A 20,997-nucleotide genomic window follows, 5' to 3' on the forward strand; every position below is an offset into this window, starting at 1 on the left:
TTCATTTTGGTCGAGATCAAATTTTGCACGCAAGTTAACGCAGGTTTTTCACCGGTTGGCCACCCAACGCAAGTTAACACAAGTTTTGCTGCTTACTTCAAATACTGAATTGCAGTGCGCGCAGTAGCATTTAAATGGCTTCTTTGACAACTTGCGTGCACTTGCGAGTCAACTTGCGAGTCCGTTTGGCCAGCCAACGCAAGTCTGTACGCAAGTTGAACTTGCGACTACTTGCGTTACCGTTTGGTCAGGGCTTTACTTTTGCAGGATCGCGCTCGCCTGTCTAGAAACGTCTTTACATTTTTGCTGTCAGTGGGATTTAATATGTCAACAGTTATTAATTACGAGCACAGAGTAGTCTGCATGTGGCAGCACAGCAAAATCTGGAGAGAAAATAATCTTGTAAAAGCGAGATAGTAAAAAAGTATGAAAGAAAGGAAGTAGGGGGATTATCCAATTTAAGGAGGCTCGAATGAGTTTCCTTCTTTCAATATTATGTCCGGCATGATACGAAATTGAAAACTAGTGCAATGGAACCTATGGATAACTTTTAAATAAATATACCTTATTATATAAACATCAGTGAAATATCAGGAAATCTTTCGCGCGAAAAAATCATATCTTCACACGTGAAAGTAACATGTTATTTTCACATGTGAAGATATCGATTTCGAAACATTTTCTCACAAGTTTGCCGTGTTTCAATGCTGAATGAGCCAAAGTAAATCGATATTAAGTTGAAACATTTTCGGATCTTCCTCGGCAATCTTCGGCAATCTTCGGATATCTTCGAAAATCTTCGGAAATTTTCGAAAAAGTTCGGAAAATGTTCGGAAACATTCGTACGACCCTCGGACAACATTATGCAAATCTTCGGAAAATGGTCGGCAATCTTCGTAAAATCGTCAAAAAACATCGTAATTAGTAGGTTTATATAATAAACAGAATATTACATGGTTGCTTGGTGATATGAAATTTATCTTCGAGTGTTCAAATCGATATCTCACGAGTGAGCGCAGCGAACGAGTGGGATATCGATTTAAACACGAGAAGATAAATTTCATATCTCCAAGCAACCATGTAATATCCTCTATTTATTCTCACTAATTTTCGCGCGTACTTAATTTCGCGAAAGTTCGAGAGCAGAATTTCGCGAGTATTAATTTTCGCGATTGCAAGAAAAAATAGAGAAAAAGTGTATTAAATTTCGCGATTTGGTCAGTGTTTTATTGGGCAGTCGTCAAAGACTAAGGAACTACTGGAAGTGTACAAAGGTCTGGTTCAATGTAACTAAAAGGAACCTGCAAACGGAAACTTTGGTGACTGTACAAAAGAGGTTTTGGCCAATTTACAAGAGCGAAACAGTAATCAGAGGAATGGTGCTAGTCAAAAACAAGACGGAAAGATATTTTTAAAGGTAGATAGCTCCAGTTCCAAACATTTTTTCTTTTCTAATATATATTTTCCCGTGTTGAAATTTCGCGCAATGTTTTCTTAGGCTAAAATTTCATTTTAAAGCACCCTTCACATAAGAACCATTCTAGGCTAAAATTCTAAAACAGGTTCTTATTTTCATATTATGTTGTTTTGTATTCAAGATTTATTGGGAATTATAGTGAAGGTTACAGTATAGGTTTGATTTTTAACAGAATCAGATTAAAATAGTAAGAATAAGGTACCTGTGAGGCTATAAGTTAAAACCAAACCAAACTACATTGAACACAGTACAGTTGCACATGTTATTTTATTCAAAATTACACATTCCTTGTGGCAATTATTACAGTTTTAACTTTGAGTTTTTTTTCAAAAATTCGTCACAAGAGTTTTCTCAGGGTCCCCTATACTTTTTACGTGAAGCGTGATTGAGACTATTTATTTGCCGTGAAACGTGATTTTGGCTTTTATTTTTTCGTGATTCGTGATTCCCAATTTTAAGATCTTTTTACGTGCGCGTGAACCAGAAGCATATTTGACCTTGACAGGCACAATATCTGGTCTTAACCTTTCGAGCGTAACAGTCTAAACAGGGATAGGCACGAATTTTGCGTGAACGTGAAAAGATTTTTAGAATAATTCGTGACGCGTGAAAAGCCAAATATTTTTTACGTGATTCCATTTCGCAGAGAGGTATAGGGGACCCTGTTTTCTATACTCAAGCTCTATCCTTGCTTTTCAGATCGCCTGAAATCTCCTTGTAGCTGAACTCATCTTCATCATGGCATTCGTAATGCTTAATCCCAGGAAATGCTTTCTTCAAGGTATCGTTTGAAGCCGCATAAATCATCTTTTCTCCAATCTTCATGGTATCGGGACACCTGAAAATATCAAATGAATGCCATGAGTCAGTTAGCAAACTTGAAGGCACACTCTAGCACATGCCACGTGATGTGACTGAAACAAAAGAAATGTCTAACTTTGTGTCTACATGCATATCTGCCTGGGTATTTAAATTCTGTGGTTCCAGAAAATATCCATACACCCATGGAGAGACTAACGGTAGTCAACTAGCCAAAGCCCAAAGACTACTAAAATTTAGAATTCGGCTTCAAGCTTTTGAAAAACTTGTAAAAGTCAACAGTTCTTGATAGAAATCAATATGTCTGACTCGTGAAAAATTACTTTTGGCTAGTAAAATCTGACATATCACTAGCCAATAAACCAGTGAGTTAAAAAGTTAGTCTCAAGCCCTGATATGAGAGAATTGTAAATTCCAGAGGGGTGGGGGTGGGGAGTTTAAACCTTGAAAATTTTGAATAGGAAGCCCTGAGTCAAATTACGCCTCCGGATTGTCAAGTTTGATCCAGTAAGGCTTCTTGCCTGCATATACTTTGCAGATATTTTACATAGAAAAAATACTGGCCTAGCTGGTATTGTACTGATACACAATCATGTTACATTTTAAACAGGATTTATTTCTATTTTTTCCAGAGGGGCTTGGGATAAGCAAAATACCTTTCAGTGCTCTAATATAAAAATTTAGTTTAATACAAATGGTCTATTATAATTAGGTTTCCTGTGAGATAAATATGAAATTTGGCTCTTCAAAAACCTGGTAAAATCAATGAGAAAGCCCTCTTTATTCCCAAGGTGGAGGGGGGGGGGGGGGGTACTCCAACTTGTAAATGATGGGGATGATCGAAGGATATTTTGGGGTTTGAAATTGTGGATTCCTTGATGTTTAGGGTTGGAAAATTTGGCAAGTATTTTTTCAGGTGACTTGATTTAAATAAGGGAATTTTTGGGGGTATTAAAAACGAACTAAAGTGCCTTGGCGTATTTGTGGTATGATGAAAAAACAAACACGAGCGTTCAATTTTTTTTGGTTTTCTTTGTGTTTTATTAATCCCCCTCCTGGCAATTTAGGGGTAATTTGAAAAGTGTTTTTTGTGGGGTTATTTTTGGTCAAGGGATTTTTTTGGGTCCTGAGTTTTGCCTCCATTCGATCATCCCCATTCATTTACAAGCCGGAATACCCCCCCCCCCCCCAGGCCTTTATTCAAGTTAATTTATTAGCATTTTCTAAACTGCAAGCCCTGTGGTACATCGACCAAAAAGAGCCCTTTACTACCCACACACAGTTATGCCCCCCAAAACCAGCCAATAAGACTAATTCAATTTTACAAAATGCTTCTTGCTTACCAGTATATGTACACGACAACGTCTTTACAAGTACCACTTGTCCTCTGATACGACGTGTCAAACAGGATGTAGCGAGGTCCTCCACACTCCAAAATTTCTTTCTTCATCTCATCAAAAACTCTTTCACTTGTTTCTGGTGTTTTGTCTGGACGAGGATCGAAAATCTTTTCCACAACAATCTCCTTTTTGTCTTGTATCTTCATGATAGCGTGACCGTGCGTGTGCTTGTCTTTGATGGCAGTGAACACTTCCTTGCATTCCTGACTCATTTTGATTCCAGATGCCTTAAATTGAGAAAAAAAGGATCGAATATTGTAAAATGACCTTATACTTTATATTAACCATAATTCGTTGTTAGTAGCTCTGTAAACATGGTGCAGATCAGCCGTAACATCCAAAACTGCAATAAATTAAAGGTAAAGTTCTATTAAATGGTCAACTGCTAAGTACAATACAAATTCAAGTACTAACCATGACTGCAGTTGGTCAATTCAAATACTTTAATTCCTGCAAAGAAAGGAATAAACATTAATATTATATACCACTATTGTGTCATTTTAGCATATAAGGGCAAAAAAACTCGCAAAATATGCCACGTTAATACACTGTAGAACAGGGCAAAAATACGGATGGACAAACTTAAAAAATACAGACCCATACTAAGTTTAAAAACAGTGGAATAATAAATCCCTTATTTAACTTATATTTAATGAGCAGACATTTTGCTCATTGCTCGCATATCTCTTTTTGCAGTTTAGATTGTATCAGATTGTATTGTACAATATCTATAGCTGACATAAAAATTATCTGCCAAAAGCAATCTTTTTCCAACAAATGGCTATAAGAAAGTTACAAGGCACAAGACTGGATGTCGACTCAATGTCTACCTTAAAATTTCTAGCATGAAAGAGCAAATCGCCTACACCTGAGACGATGTGTGGTATGTAGACAAAAATCGTTTAACACACTTCCAATCAAGAGCTTGTCAGGATAATATTGATAACACAAATTCTAATTAACAATTAGACTACGAGCCCAAGTTTTCTATGAGCAAATAGTCAACGAGGCGTAGCCGTGTTGACTATCGCTCATAGAAAACGAGGGCGAGTAGTCTAATTGTTTTAGTAGAAACTCTAAAGGATTGAAGTCCAAAACCTACAATATTGTGCACTTTGACGACAAAAATCAAGAAAATTTACCGCTTAAGAGCTTAACGCGAGCGCGCGACTGTTTTCTATCAGCGAATAGAAATCAGTGGGAGAACCAATCAGATTCACGGATTTCCAATAGAACACAGCTGAGTTTCTACTAAAATGCTTGAGAATGCAAATTAACAATTTAAGGCAAAAATTATATTAAAAAAGTTAACAATATGGCATACCGTCCAGTAAATTGTCCCTTTGGTGGTTAATGTGGTATAAACTTGAAAATATGAAAGGCACAGACTTCAGTTCCCTCAATATATAATATTAATATTGTGCATAGCTCAGCAAATTCAGGACTGCTAATTTCATTTGTGATAACCTCATTCGGACTTAAATCCATTTTAGGAAAATATGACTAACACTGAAGAAATTCTGATTGGCTCAAAGGCATGTTCTTTAGAAAAATACAAAATCATTCTTCATAGAAATGAGGTAAGATGTGTATATAAAGAAATGACATATGAATTAATTTAGAGTGGTATATAACAACAGTAGCAGTTATAGACATAAAAAGACACCAAATAAGGAAAATGTACAGCTACCTTATTATTATTTTGCAAAATCGCTCAGAATGTCGCCTGTTAACTGACAAGGTCCTAGGCCAGGTTGGCTAAAACCAGACAATATTCTAAAGATTAAGCACTGATATATTGTATATTTTTTTAATTATCTAACAAATCATCAATGAAACATATTTTAAAGCTACCAGCTACAGCTACTCTGGTTTATGCAATGTTTATTAAAACTTGGGACAAATCTCAGCGACCTATGTATATCGCAGGATTTCTGTTATGTACCAGTAACATATAACATGGACTTTCTGACCATTTATGGCATTGTGCAAGTTTGATCAATTACACGATATTACACAGAATGCAAAATCATACAAGGAAAATCATATGAAAATATGATGCAAAATCATACAAGACGCCTAAAGCTTAATGCTTAAAACCGGGCAGTTAATGTTTAACTACCTGATTAGACAAGTACAGCAAAAACTTTTAAAATACCATTTAATTTATATTGCGTAACACGCAAGTCTGTGGATTGCTTGTCCATCCTTGGACAAATTCCTGCTTAGGCTTTCAAATTTTTATTTTTCTTCCGAATACTGAATAACCTAGGTGTTGAAAACGTTTTGTGTGCAATCTTGAATAAATGAACTCAAACCAGTTAAATGGCAGTTCAAATGATCTCCGACAAAAACAAAAAAAACAATTAGAAAGATTTCGTTAAAAACTAAGACGCGTTTTTAAACATTTTTAAAAATGTACCACACCAAAAAATGGGAATAAGAACAAGATAAGAAAGCTTTTCAGCTTTCAAACATGCAAGCTCTTCACGTCAATTTTGGGAAGCAGTCACGCAAACGCAAGTTCTTGATTGCGTGATTCATTGCAGGTCATTTCTCCATCGCCGTTCGGTTCCGACTGAAACTCAAAACCCTTGAATGAGAAACAAAAAATATATATTTTATATTCCTCGCTAAAAAGAGTGGAGTAACCAGAAAATTATAGTATTGGCTCCTGCTCGAATAAAACGAGTCACATAAATAATAAAAAAAACGAATAAAACGAGTCAAATATCAAGAATTTCTTGATATTTGACTGAATAACAGAAAAATTTCTAAGCAAAATTATAAAAGAAAATAAAAAGACTAATCAAAGGCTCTTCGAGCAACCTCATGGTAATTCGATGGATGAAGTGCCGACCTCCGCATTTTTTTCTAAATAAGTGTCCAATAAAGTAAAGCAATCTCACTTTGCTTTATTTTTCCACGTGAGTTGCGACATTGATGGCTCGTGCTTTCAGGGGTCGTAGCGCTATTCAGTTTTCACAACCAAAATATTTACCGGTTAGTGTATTACCTTTGATCCTTTTAAGCATTAAGTAAATTTGTTTTGTGAATATGTTTACTTTTCTGTCAGCACGTATAGCGTTATTTTTGAGCAGCGAAAAAAAATTGAGAGAAAAGATACGCCCGAGCACTTCGTGTATCTGCTCGAGTCAAAAAGATGAAAAACGGATGACGTGACACGAGGTGACGTGACGGGAAACAAAAACGTGCCGTGGATGTTGTGTTGACTAAAACACGTCACAAGGCGAGCGTAATAATTTTAACAGTTTTTAAGCGTAACTATAATGTAGTTCATTGGTGCTATCAGTAATGTCACAATCTCACTTAATTTGCCTTCGAATGTTTTCTTGCGTGAATGGGTCATTGATAGTTTTTTTCTTCAAATAAGCGTTCAATAATGTAACACAATCTCACTTTATTTCCCTGTGAATTTCCATGGGAATTGCGTCATTGATGGTTCGTGCTCTCAGGCTTCGTAGCGCGAATTCTATTTTATCACAAAAAATATTTAAGTGTAACCTTTGATCCTTTTTAGCATTAAGTAAATTTGTTTTGTGAATATGTTTACTTTTCTGCCAGCACGTATAGCGTTATTTTAAGCAGCCATTAAAATTTGAGAGAAAGATGCGCGTTTCTGCACGACTCAAAAAGATGAAGAACGGATGACGTGACACGAAGATGATGTGACGCGAAAAAAAAACGTGCATGAATGTTGTGTTTACTAAAACGCGTCTTTGAATGTTTTCTTACGTGAATGGGTAATTGATAGCCTATGCTCTGAGGCTTCGTTGAGCGAATTCTTTTCTCTTTTATCGCCAGAGGATAAGTGGAAGTGATCCTCTTTCGATTTGTTTTGTGAAATTCAATTTAGTTCCCTGAAAGAGAGAGACCCTGGAACGAGGTTGAGATTTGATTGACATGTGCTGAATGCGTTTAAAGGACCTTTCTGTCAGCACGTTTCTCGTTTTAATGCTAAATTAATTGCGGTTTGATATCAGAATCGAGTGAGTGAGTGTTCGAGTGAGAAAATGCGGCCCATAACATAACCTCATTACCATTCGGTAAAAAAGGGCATGCATTAGACCACACGTATTAGACAACAGATGCTGCTAAAAATCTCAACTAAATGTGAAAAAAAGATTCAAGATGAGGCGAAGAAACATTTGAGTTGCATTAAAAATTTTGAATCCTTAAAAGCCGTGAAAATAGCATGCCGTGATAAAATTTAATTAATTATACGCGCCAAAGGGCAAGTTTTCATTTTTGCCGTCTATTCAGTTTCACAGGATGGCTTTTACGATTTACATTCCATTCTAGTTTGTAGAAATTATTATATTATTACTCTGCATTTCCATTTTGTTTTCTGAGTTCTTGAAAAGTGTGCAAGTAAAGTTTTTACATCATGAACAAAATAAGGTTCTTTTGTTTAAACATGTTTAAACATTTCTTTTTGTAATTTTACAGTTCAAATAAACTTTTGTTGTTGTTGTTGTGTAAACATTCAATTCGTCTGTGACACACGGACTTTGTCGGCCCAACTGTACACGGATGGAAATAGTCAAAATGGACACAATTCTTGCTAGATGAAAAGCATCTTCAAAGTAGAGTCTGGAGCCGTTTTTAAATGCAGGAGCTTGCTGCAAAAACATTGCGTGACTGATGTAAAAAAGCTTCGACCTCAGCGACCTGTCGAAACAATCACCGGTTTCGGACTCCAGAACTCGCTTGAGTCGAACGCTTGAATAAAAACACAAAAATATATCTTTCACGTTTAACAGAAATCGGGGTATTAGATAAAATTTTAATTGCTCCTGCTGAGTAAATATCAAAAGTGCGGGATCTGTATCTTGGCCAAGAAAGCGGCCGAGTGAACTACTACGACAAATGACGCAAATATGTAAACATCACATGGTGCCTCAATCTATAAATAGATGCAACTAATACAAACGTGAAAAAATAAAAAAGAAACATGAAAAAAGTTTTAGATGAATTTTTATTCAAGATGGGGTCAAGAAACATTTTAAAAGGCAAAAAGATTTAGAAAATTTCAAAAACGTGAAATTTTGTATGCCGTGGTAGAATTTAATTACATGTATTAAATTACCCGCGCCAAGATTTCATTTTCATTTTGCAGACCATTTGTTTTACTTGCTGGCTTTACGGATCCCTTCACAAATACCATCATAGTTCGTAGAAATACTATACATTACAATTTTGTTTACTGAAGTCTTGGGAAGTGTTTTACATCAAGAACCAAAATAAGATTATTTTGCTGTGCAAACATTCAAATTTCAATCGTCTCTGATACGCGACTTTGCCAGCTCAACTGTGCACGGATGAAAATGGACATAATTCTTCCTATTAAATGAAAAGCATCTTCAAAGTATTCCGGCTCAAAAATGCTCTGGCTACCAGCCGTTTTTTAAAAGAGCAGTTATGCGTAAAGCTTGCTGCAAAAACATTGCTTGACTGAAATAGCGGTTTGGAGCTGTCATGTCAAAACAATCACCGGTTTCGCAATCCAAACGCTTGAATAACACAAAAATATATATATTTCACGCTAAACAGAAATCAGGGTTTTAGATAAAATTTAAAATAGAAGAGTGATTTAATAGCCGGGTTTAATAGCTCCTGCCGAATAAATATCAAAAGTGCGTGATTTGAATCCTGGCCAAGGAAGCGGCCGAGCGGGTCTGGAACGATTTACCGACAAGACTACTACTACTACTAACTACTACTACGACTACTACGACGAAAAAATTCCGGGCGATTTATGAACCGGGCTCGGCCCAGTCTCTGCCCGGTTAATAAGACATATGAGGAAGGAATTGAATCAGTGTTTACACAGGAAATGACATCAGCAGTTTATTACAAGTCAGGTTTCAAAATGCATTTGTTACAAGAACCATATAAGGAAAATGTGTTTACACGAAACATATCCTACCGTTTTCCAAGTGTTTTCTAAGGTGATTGTATATGCAAACGCTGCACTCTGTGCGCGGTTCGTCATGTTTGCTCTTCGCGATCCAATCAATTTGTGGCAAAACACTTGACCGTTTTCAAATCGATGCAGTTTTGCCGTTTACACGACCAATGTAACCGTATCGTTTTGAAAACGCTCCACTTTTAAGAGCGTTTTTAAAACGATCCGGTTTCAGTTGTGTCTCGATCGGCACTGTGTAAACGAAAGTCGTAACTGCATCAAAAGCGATGCGGTTATAAATGAAACCGCGTCCGTGACAGTGCATGAACGGGCCTTAGTCACGCAACACAGTGATATTGGAATGCTTTTTCGTGCACAGTTCGCATAAATTCAAGACATTTTTGACAAAAGTGCTGTGCATTGCAAGGTTTAGAAATTTAGTGATAGTCTTTAGAAACGGAAAGCGTTTCTTGATGCTTGCAGGAAGAGAAAAATAACTGCTTGTCATTAAGCCGCCTGGACAATGGTGAACATTTTGGCGACCATATATGGTAATTTGTTCGGCAAGTTTGTGTATATTATTAAATTCAGTATCGTGTGTTAAAACAACTGATTTGTTACGAAGTTCGTGCTAATAAACTGACTGGTTATTTCATGTACGTTGTCTTGCCCGAAAAAATACAATGCGAATCTAGATAATTTTCATAGGACCTTTTAGTTTTTCCAGTTAGGCTGAAATTAAATTTAATAGCTGAAAACAGACTTTAATTTTGCGCAGCAAAGTTTACACAATACACGAGGAATAATGCTATATATCTGCGGTTAACAGGTTTTGAAATTTAAAGTTCATCAAATAAACAAGTCTGCATTCGTAGATAACTGCTATAAATAGACTCTTAGCAGAATTTTCTTCTTTGTTTCATCACGGGTACGGTATGATTAAGTATATAGCCTGTGTACGTAACAAATGCATTTTGAAACGCCTAACCACTTGTAATAAACAGCAAATGCTTTTTTACTGTGCAAACACTGTTTATATATGCATGATTGCATTATGTGCAAATCTGCACAATACCCATATATGGTCAGAAAGTCCAGGTTATATGCCACTGGTACATAACAGAAATCCTGCGATATACATGGGTTGCTGAGATTTGTCCCAAGTTTTAATAAACATTGCATAACCAGAGTAGCTGTAGCTTGTAGCTTTAAAATATGTTTCATTGAATATTTTTTAGATAATTTAAAAAATATATCAGCGCTCAATCTTCTGGAATATTTTTTTTGGTTTTGCCAACCTGGCCCAGGACCTTGTGCACTAATTATCAGGCGACATTCTGTGCGATTTTGCAAAATAATAATAAGGTAGCTGTACATTTTCCTTATTTGGTGTCTTTTTATGTCTATAACTGCTACTGTTGTTACCACTTAAAAACAATTCATATGTCATTTCTTTATATACACATTATTACCTCATTTCTATGAAGAATGATTTTGTATTTTTCTGAAGAACATATGCCTTTTAGCCAATCAGAGTTTCTTCAGTGTTCGTCATATTTTCCTAAAATGGATGTAAGTCCGAATGAGGTTATTACAAAGAAAAAACACTCCTGAATTTGCTGAGCTATGCACAATATTAATACTATATATTGAGGGAACTGAAGTCTGTGCCTTTCATATTTTCAATACTTATACCACGTTAACTACCAAAGGGACAAATCACTGGACGGTATGTCATGTTGTTAATCTTTTTAATATAATTTTGCCTTAAATTTTGTGCATTTTCAAGCATTTTAGAATTTGTGTTATCAATATTATCCTGATAAGCCCTTAGATTGGAAGTGTGTTAAATGATTTTTGGCTACATCCACACACATCGTCTCAGGTGTAGGTGATTTGCTCTTTCATGGTAGACATTTTAAGGTAGATATTTAGTCGACATCCAGTCTTGTGCCTCGTTACTTTCTTATAGCCATTTGTTGGAAAAAGTTTGCTTTTGGGAGATAATTTTTAATATGTCAGCTAGATATGTACAATACAATCTGATACAATCTAAACTGCAAAAAGAGATAATTTTTAACTACGAGCAACTGATAAGCAAAATGTCTGCTCATTATATAAGTTAAATAGTCAAATAAGGGATTTATTATTCCACTGTTTTTAAACTATAAGTATGGGTCTGTAATCTTTAAGTTAGTCCGCACGTATTTTTGCCATGTTCTACAGTGTATTAACGTGGCATATTTTGCGCGATCTTTTGCCCTAGTATACTAAAATGAAACAATAGTGGAATAATATTGTTTATTTCTTTCTTTGCAGGAATTGAAGTTATTTGAATTGACCAACTGCAGTCATGGTTAGTACTTGAATTTGTATTGTACTTAGCAGTTGACTATTTTAATACAGTCGAAGCTCTCTTAACGGTCGACACTCTCGTAAACGGACAGCTCTACTTTCGGCCGCCTTGTTTGAAACCCCGTTTTACGACTCCTATAAAAACTCTGTATTATTACATTCTCTTAAGCGGACATTCCCGTAAGCGGCCGCGGACACTTCAAAGTTCAGAGATTACGACTTAGACTTTTTCTTTTTTTTATCCCGTAAGCGGACACCTCAAAGAAAATCCTACTTTTAACAGCCTCTGTATCTTGTTTTATCAATCAACTTCACATCGCCGTTCGTCACAATGATTTTACAGTTATTACACTACCATATTTCAGTATTTGTTTTGTCGTTATCCACATCCGACTACATTTCGAAACACCACTTTCATGCATATTTGCATTATGTTAGCTCGGCAAGCTCCCGTAAGCGGCCATCTACATCTACATCTACAGTTTTAGTTGATAACATCGTTAAGACATCACATCAACTATAAGAGACAATAACAAAAACAAAATGACAGAAATGAAAAAAATACTAGTCTTGTACGCTCCCATTATAAATCGATAATGAGCAACACTAAGCAGCGGGAGCAAGCTGATCAGAACTTTGGCATCTTATACTAAAAGCATGGCTATTGCGTGTCTTTTTCACTGTTTGGTATTAAGTGATATTAAACATCTAAGACTATCCCCTACACGTTTAGTGGCCGCTTACGAGAACCATTCTCGTAAGCGGCCAGCTCCAGTTGCGGACACTTTTTTCGCCCGTCCCGAGGGTGTCCGCTTACGAGAGCTTTGAGTGTGGAACTTTACCTTATTGCAGTTTTGGATGTTACGGCTAATCTGCACCATGTTTAAAGAGCTACTAACAACGAATTATGGTTAATATGAAGTGTGTAGTCATAGTACAGAATTCCTTTTTTCTTAATTTTAGGCATCTGGAATCAAAATGAGTCAGGAATGCAAGGAAGTGTTCAATGCCATCAAAGACAGACACACACATGGTCACGCTATCATGAAGATACAAGACAAAAAGGAGATTGTCGTGGAAAAGATTTTCGATCCTCGTCCAGACAAAACACCAGAAACAAGTGAAAGAGTTTTTGATGAGATGAAAAAAGAAATTTTGGAATGTGGAGGACCTCGCTACATTCTGTTTGACATGTCGTATCAGAGGCCAAGTGGTACTTGTAAAGATGTTGTCGTGTACATATACTGGTAAGCAAGAAGCACTTTGTAAAATTGAATTGGTCACTATGTATGCAGTAGAACTTGTTGTAGCAACATTAGGCTTATTGGCTGGTTTTTGGGGGCATAACTGCGTGTGGGTAGTGAAGGGCTCTTTTTGGCCAATGTACCACAGAGCTTGCAGTTTAGAAATTTCTAATAAATTAACTTGAATAAAGGGGGCTTTGCCATTGATTTTACCAGATTTTTGAAAAGCTAAATTTCATATTTGTGTCACAGGAAACCTAAAAATAATAGTCCATTTGTATTAAACTAAATGGTTATATTAGAGCACTGAAACTGTCATCAAGGGTCTTGGGCTGTGGATGGCTTGGATAGAAGTGGGATTACAATTTGAAAAATTAAGGCTTTTCAGGTTGTTTTCGCATGCATAATAAAAAAAAATCGATATTTATAGCTGTTGCCTGCATGATTTCTATATCTGCTTTAAAATAGATGTTCAAAGTTACCGGTATTGTTTTTCATGGGTTAATTTTCCTAACATTTATTTTAGAACAGTTTAGATCAAAAGTCTGCAAAATCCCTGTTAAATAGCTCCATTTGATTGGTTGAACTCACTTGCCAGGGAAGTAGGCATGACAACTAAAGTAATTTGGTTCCAGGAAAATATTCATACCCCTATCATGGATGAAATATCAGATAAGACCCCCACCTCTATGCAATTTGCAGTTTTTTAAGGAAAAATTAAAATTTCCAAAGGTATTTTACTTATCCCCAGCCCCTCGGGAAAAATAGAAATAAAACCTGTTTAAGATGTAACATGATTTTGTATGCAATACCAGCTAGGCCAGTATTTTTTAAATGTAAAATATACATTGCAAATAGAAAGTATATGCAGGCAAGAAGCCTTACTAGATCAAACTTGACAATCTGGAGGCGTAATAGGACTGACGTCCAATTCAGAATTTTCAAGGCTTAACACTCCCCCCCCCCCAACCCCCCTGGAATTTACCATTCCCTCCATGGTGGGTGTATGGGTATTTTCTGGAACCACAGAATTTAAGTACCCAGGCAGATATGCATGTAGACACAATTTTTTAAAGTTACCGTATTTTTTCGTTTAAGCGCCCAACCCCGAATAAGCGCCCCCCCTGAAGGTAGAAAAAATTAAAAAGCCCCCCCCCTCGATACCCCCCCCCCCCCCCCCCAAAAAATTAGATGTGGGTGGGGGGGGAAAAGAGGGGGGTGTGTTTTTTTCAGCCCCCCCTTTTTTTTTTTTTTTTTTTTTTTTTTTTTTTTTTTTTTTTTTTTTTTTTTTTTTTTCTTCCTTTATTTTTTTTCCCCCCCCCCCCCCCCCCCCCCCCCCCCCCCCCCCCCCCCCAATAATTACGGCCCGCGGCGCAAAAAACGTTAGAGACATTTTTACAACTAGCTTTTTCTGAATTACATTTCTTTTGTTTCAGTGACATGACGTGACATGTGCTAGAGTGCCTTCAAGTTTGTTAACTGACTCATGGCATTCATTTGATATTTTCAGGTGTCCCGATACCATGAAGATTGGAGAAAAGATGATTTATGCGGCTTCAAACGATACCTTGAAGAAAGCATTTCCTGGGATTAAGCATTATGAATGCCATGATGAAGATGAGTTCAGCTACAAGGAGATAGCAGGCGAGCTGAAAAGCAAGGATAGAGCTTGAGTATAGAAAACAGGGTCCCCTGCGAAATGGAAAACGTAAAAATATTTGGCTTTTCACGCCGTCACGAATTTATATTCTAAAAATGTTTTCACGTTCACGCAAAAAACATGGCGATCCCTGTTTAGACTGTTACGCTCGAAAGGTGTAAGACCAGATATTGTGCCTGTCAAGATCAAAATGCTTCTGGTTCAAGCGCACTTAAAAAGATCTTAAAATTGCGGGGGAATCACGAAAAAATAAAAGCCAAAATCACGTTTCACGGCAAATAAATAGCCTCAATCACGCTTCACGTAAAAAGTATAGGGGACCCTGAGGAAACTCTTGTGACGAATTTTTGAAGAAAAAACTCAAGTTAAAACTGTAATATTTGCCACAAGGAATTTGTGATTTTGAATAAAATAACATGTGCAACTGTAGTGTGTTCAATGTAGTTTGGTTTGGTTTTAACTAATAGCCTCACAGGTATATTTATTTAAAAGTTATCCATAGGTTCCATTGCACTAGTTTTCAATTTCGTATCATGTCGGACATGTTATTGAAAGATTAAGGAAACTCATTGAGCCTCCTTAAATTGTATAATCCCCCTACTTCCTTTCTCTCATACTTTTTTAGTATTTCGTTTTTGCAAGATTTTTTTCTCTCCAGATTTTGCTGTGCCGCCACAGGCAGACCACTCTTTGTTCGAAATTAATAACTGTTGACTGTAATGAGATTCAAGTAAAAGATTGTCTGTTTGGTTGTCAATACACAAAAACCCTTTAAGAACCATTCAGATGAACTGCCTGTGTTTTTCGACTTGAATTTAAAACATCAGTCTTTACAGAAAAGGCCGGCGAACGCAAAATGTACGCAAATACCTGGAATAGACCATTTTACAGTTGTCTGCTTAGTGACCTGGCCTTTGTATGGAAGTGGGCTGGGGGTGTCTTTTTTTTTTTATTTTTTTTTTTTTTTTTTTATTTTTTTTTTTTTTTTTTTTTTTTTTTTTTTTTATTTAATAGGGGGGTTTTTTTCAAGGTCACCCCCCCCCCCTTTTTAAAGGCCCGGCCCCAGGCCAGGCAAAAAAAAAAATTTAGCTGCGTGGTTGCGTCAGACATCCCTTGACGTCATACAATTTTGTGGTGAAGAGAATTCCCGCAACTTGCCATTTTTGGCTTCCATACTTAGCTCATTACACGTATTCTTCTTTTTTTCTGTGCCTGCGTATCTATTCTTGTCTTCAAATGACCTTATTTTGCCCTTTTTCACGGAACATAACTCAACTGTGAAATATGAGCGAACACGCTTACACTAATCTCTTCTCTTGTTGCCATTTTTGTATATAATTTGGTCTATGCCTACAAAAGTGACAATCAACTGAAAGCCGCTTGATGAATTTTTTTAAATATTTGACATACTCGAGGTTTGTCAACAATTGATATAGCTTGCAAATTTCAAGCTCATTGAACAGATTTAAGGCAATATAATTGGGCCTCCAATGTACTGATTTTGTTTTGCAGATTTCGTGTTTACAAGTGAGTGTCCTCATTATTTACGGGTATTGTTTTCAAGTTTCATGTCCATTTTAAAATAGGACGCGCGACTGCTTTGCGATCAATTTTTCGAAACATGCTGGTATTGCTTAAAAAATTGTAACAGCATTTGTCGCGCTATTAAGCTGTAATACAGTAATGTCAAGGGCCTCTTTGTCCAGAAAACGAAAGCTGTCATTCTGCAGATGTTGTCATTGCTATTCTCATTCCTAGGTAGTTATCAGCATAATTTGGAAAAATTTTCGGAGTCGCGCACGTGGATAGAAACTTGAAAACAATACCCGTGAATAAGGGTGAAACTTGCTTGTAAACACGAAATCTGCGAAAAAGTCAGTACTGATTGGAGGACCAATGAGCTTAAAACTTGCAAGCTATATCAATTGATGACAAACCTCGAGTTTATCAAAAATTAAAAAAAATTCATCAAGCGGTTTTCAATTTTAATATTGTCACTTTTGTAGGCATGGACCAAATTATATACAAAATGCAACAAGAGCACCGGAACGCACGCTCGTCAGATTCTTTTTTCTCGCGATCGACCAAAGCAGTCGCCACCACTGTTTTACACACGATTTTAAATTAAATAAAACCCTCCCCTTAAGGTTACTATTTTTAGCGACTATTACTTTTAGCGATTTTCTCAAAGCAAGATTTAGCGACTATTTAGACTATTTAATTTAGCGATTTTCCGAAAAATTTAAAAAGTTAGTGATATCGTGTAAACCAGTTTCAAACGAACATATAGCTAAGATGGAAATAAATGTTCAGTAAAAGAACAAACTCACTTGAAATTGAACGAGTATTTGCATTTCCAGAAAGAACAAAGTTACTGGCATCTATTTTTAAAAGAATTTTGCAAGTCGACTATGCTTTATTTTGTTTCCCTTTGGGGTGGGAGGGGGTATTTAAATTTAAAGAGTATTAAATTTGACCGAGACACATTTCAGCGAGTACGCACGGACGGCCCGACCACACCGAGGGGACGGGGGCAGAGAGAGCGGGCGGCGAGCCCCGGCGGACGGGGCGACACCACGGGGGGGGGACCCCCCCAGTGGCGCACGACCGGGGCCAGGGGGACACCGGCGAGGGGTCGTACGAGAGTTCGACGTACTAAATTTAGAGATTTTTGCCCAACTCGATAAAATTAGTAGCCGCTAACAAAAGTCAGATAGTAACCTTAAGGTACTATAAGATGAAACTGCAATTCACAGGCGCGTCGTTTTCTTTAGATATTTCCCCATTTTCTCGTTAGTATGTTTTTGACTGCATTTATAACCATCAAAACTTCATCCCCAAATATTTCGAAAACGCTCTCATAGAATTTGTTTAAACTTTGCCAACATCAGTCGAGACCGCTATGTGCCCAGCTCCTTTGAGCGATTTCCGAAAAAATCCCTTGGTGCCAAGGAATACGAGCGAAAGTAAAAAACGTTATGACGTCATTTCGTCGCTAAGGCAACTCCGATGTCAATATAACACTGGTCATAAAAAAATTTAATCTTTATCTAACACAGCTGTGGTGATCGTTATTCGATAGCATTCGGCTGTTAATGGCGACGAACTTGACCAGTTTTAACCCTAAAAAATCCATTTGAGCTAAGATAAAGTTTGTCCCTCAAACTGCTAGAGGTCAATGTTTAGCATGGAATCTCCTTAAAAATATTTGGAAAGGTTCACTGGGAAATTCAACTTGATTTCGATTGATAACTGTTACACATTTAAATTTATTTTTCACAACATTATTTATGTCAACATTCAACCTGTCTGAGTGTCCTGTCTGTTTACAACATGGGACCACGTGACTTCAATTTCTTAGAAAACCGGAAGTCTAAGCTAAACAATGCACTTGACATGCATTTCTCAGAAAATTCACAAATTTATAACACAAGACAATGATATATGCTTTACCGAGTAACTAGAACTAATTTCTTGAAAGCAGCATGCATTCTTAGAAACAAAATCAATTAGTTACTGTTATTAAATGAAGCGTATAAAGTAGAAAAGGAATCGCAATTGATTAGATCGTGCGAAACGACATGATTAAACGATCACAATGTCAGTTCAAAGGCTTCTAAGCTAATGCATCCAAGACATCAAATGTATGTCCTCATCTCTTTCCAAAACTTAGTAACCATATGGGTTAGGGTATCCTGGATAAGGAGGATAATGAGGTGGACGTTGTTCGGCTTCGGTGGGTTGCTTAGCCATTCTGGAAACCTTGGCGGGAAGAACGAACGCTTGGCAAGTAGGCCTGTTATAGCCCGCGTGAGCTTTGAAAAATCCACCAAGACCGTTTCCCTTCACGTTCCAGATCGAGACGTTCATGGGAGTCCCCGAGCCTTGATCCGTCCACAGAGCTGCAGTATCCAGCGCTCCTTCACTCAGCAAATCTCCTCGGATGCACGCGTATTTAGCTGTGAATTGGGAGGTAGGCGGGCTATGGCCATTACAAGCGACATCGCCCAGTGCTACGTAGCCGTAAGGAGCTTGAACTCGCCAAAACGACCCATTCTGTTTGCCTCCCGAACCCCTGTCGATCCAGACCTGCTCGTAGCCAGTCGGTGGCATAAAGAGATTGCCATAACCGTCCCTCGGAACCATCGGCCATACAAGAATCACCGACGATGTTGGAATGGAGCTTGTGTGCGCTGGAACAGCGACTTGGCCGATCATGTACGCGCCTTCAGGAATGGACTTGAGTTCAGCCTGAAATACGCTGATACTCATGCGAGCTCCGGTGCCATGATCCATGTAAACTTTTTCTACACGAGGTGCTGTTAACACATCTAAAAGTGGCTGGTTTAACGCCATCGCTCAGCTTGGTTTGTACGTCCTTGTACGCTACTTGAACGAAAGAAGTCAAAGAACAATGCGGCTACGCATGTGCTCGGTTTTTCGCGCGGACTTGTCACTCATGCTCGTCCAGACAGCCAATCACCGACTGGGATGTCTTGTTTCGTATTATTTACGGAAAGTAGCACGATTTTTGTTTAATCTGGCGAGGTCATCAAAGGTTTTGTAGAAAAAAACTGGATGGAAGAAGATCCTTTGAAACGCGCTAACGGTACACAACACAATACAACAATAGAACTGAGTTGAAAAAGAAAACACACCCTCAAACAGCTCTAATATTATAAACAGCCAAGCACACTGCCCAAGAGACCCGCCGCATAGATGCCAAGTTTTTTGGTTGGTATGGAGCTCGAAGAAGCATTAGTGAGACCTAGAGGGGGTAACTTCTAGGGGGGTCTGGGGGTATATTCCCCCAGAAAATTTTTAAAAATGTAAGTTGCAGAGAAGCAATTTCCTTCATTATCGGCAAGCGTTTGCTGTTTTTAAACTCTTCCCTACTCGATTAGCGTTCATCTCTACCAAAGTACAGCTGAAAGTATATCTCTTTATTTAAATTAATAAGACTTTTTCCTCAAGTTGTAGAATTTTAAAAAAAGCGTGATATTTTGTCTGAATGGCGTGGTTGCGTGAGATTGGGTCAAAAAGAGTGAGTCTCTCGCCAAAAGCGTGAGACTTGGCATCTCTCAGGTCACAAGATTGGTCTCCTGTGCTAATGCAGGAGGGTATACACTGTTAGGAGACACTGTATATCCACCCCACAGCTGACGAACTGCAGCTAGCACAGTCAAAATTTAATTCAACTTTGACAAACTCAACGTGTCAAGACTACAGTCGAAGCTCTCTTAACGGACGCTCTCGTAAACGGACAGCTCTACTTACGACCGCCTTGTTTAAAACAACCCCTGGGGGGGGGGGGGGGGGGCCACGCGCGACGCCCGGGGAGGGGGGGGGAGGGGAGAGGGGGGGGGGGGGGGGGGGAGGGGCGAGAGGCGCGAGGCCGAGGGGAGGGGGGAGGGGGGGGGAGGGAGAGGCGGCGGGGGGGGGGGAGGGGGGGGGCGCGCGCCCGGGGCACGCCCCCCCCCGACCCGGCGCGGGGGGGGGGCGAGCGCGGGCAACCGCACGGGCCGCCGTTTTAACTCCCATACAAACTCTGTATTTTTACATTCCCGTAAGCGGACATTCCCGTAAGCGGCCGCGGACACCTTCACAGATTACGACTTACACTTTTTCTTTGTTTTTAAGCTCCCATAAGCGGACACCCCGAAGAAAATCCTACAAAAAACCTCTGTTTTTTGTTTTTATCAATCAACTTCTCATCGCCGTTCGTCACAATGATTTAACAATAATTACAGTACCATATTTCAGTGCTTGTTTTGTCGTCATCCACGTCCGTCCGGTTATTGTTAGCTGGGCAAGCTCCCGTAAGCGGCCATCTATCCCCTACACCTCAACTGGCCGCGTACGAGAACCATTCTCGTAAGCGGCCAGCTCCAGTTACGGACACTTTTTTCGCGTCCCGAGGGTGTCCGCTTACGAGAGCTTCGACTGTACGCCCCTCTTCAATCCTCTTACGTTTTACAGCTAGTTGCATGCCAGTCATTACAGCTAGCAGTTAGCCCAGTTCCTGACCAACGTCTGGCAAAAAGACATAACGCCCCTTTCCCCCCGCCCCCTCCCTTCGCTATTTGCTAACGAGTGTCCAAAATTCAGAATGC

General features: G+C 38.4%; 3 protein-coding genes across 5 annotated transcripts; 1 reads left to right on the plus strand and 2 right to left on the minus strand.

Moving 5' to 3' along the window:
- Window positions 1-1,915: 1,915 nt before the first annotated feature.
- Window positions 1,916-10,095, minus strand: LOC144657083 (cofilin/actin-depolymerizing factor homolog). 3 transcript variants are annotated; one of them, XM_078517375.1, is made up of 4 exons: window positions 9,647-10,095; window positions 4,111-4,146; window positions 3,640-3,923; window positions 1,916-2,315 (listed from the first exon to the last, which is right to left on the minus strand). In XM_078517375.1, exons 2-4 carry the CDS (start codon window positions 4,111-4,113, stop codon window positions 2,153-2,155), a joined length of 450 nt encoding a protein of 149 aa, XP_078373501.1. In that variant the 5' UTR covers window positions 4,114-4,146; window positions 9,647-10,095; the 3' UTR covers window positions 1,916-2,152. The 3 variants fall into 3 exon arrangements, with proteins under 3 accessions (XP_078373501.1, XP_078373502.1, XP_078373503.1); XM_078517376.1 differs by lacking the exon at window positions 9,647-10,095 and adding an exon at window positions 5,387-5,454; XM_078517377.1 differs by lacking the exon at window positions 9,647-10,095 and adding an exon at window positions 5,021-5,380.
- A 679-nt stretch (window positions 10,096-10,774) lies between these two features.
- Window positions 10,775-15,313, plus strand: LOC144658363 (cofilin/actin-depolymerizing factor homolog). The gene is made up of 4 exons (XM_078518788.1): window positions 10,775-11,358; window positions 11,954-11,981; window positions 12,944-13,227; window positions 14,735-15,313. Exons 2-4 carry the CDS (start codon window positions 11,979-11,981, stop codon window positions 14,895-14,897), a joined length of 450 nt encoding a protein of 149 aa, XP_078374914.1. The 5' UTR covers window positions 10,775-11,358; window positions 11,954-11,978; the 3' UTR covers window positions 14,898-15,313.
- Window positions 15,314-18,133: 2,820 nt separating this feature from the next.
- On the minus strand, window positions 18,134-19,307 carry LOC144656870 (uncharacterized). Its single transcript, XM_078517116.1, has one exon. The coding sequence runs from the start codon at window positions 19,238-19,240 to the stop codon at window positions 18,554-18,556; it is 687 nt and encodes a 228-aa protein (XP_078373242.1). The 5' UTR covers window positions 19,241-19,307; the 3' UTR covers window positions 18,134-18,553.
- Between the last annotated feature and the right edge of the window lie 1,690 nt (window positions 19,308-20,997).

This window comes from Oculina patagonica, chromosome 6 (genome assembly GCF_052425735.1).
Source record: "Oculina patagonica isolate OP01 chromosome 6, crgOcupat, whole genome shotgun sequence".
Taxonomy (NCBI): Eukaryota; Metazoa; Cnidaria; class Anthozoa; order Scleractinia; family Oculinidae; genus Oculina; species Oculina patagonica.

Bases quoted from the DNA above. Each gene is read 5' to 3' on its own strand.
- LOC144657083 (XM_078517375.1), bottom strand. The intron at 2,316-3,639 runs GTAAGCAAGAAG...TGATATTTTCAG, and splicing joins GTTGTCGTGTACATATACTG to GTGTCCCGATACCATGAAGA.
- LOC144658363 (XM_078518788.1), top strand. The intron at 13,228-14,734 runs GTAAGCAAGAAG...TGATATTTTCAG, and splicing joins GTTGTCGTGTACATATACTG to GTGTCCCGATACCATGAAGA.
- LOC144656870 (XM_078517116.1), bottom strand. From the start codon at position 19,240: ATGGCGTTAAACCAGCCACTTTTAGATGTGTTAACAGCACCTCGTGTA.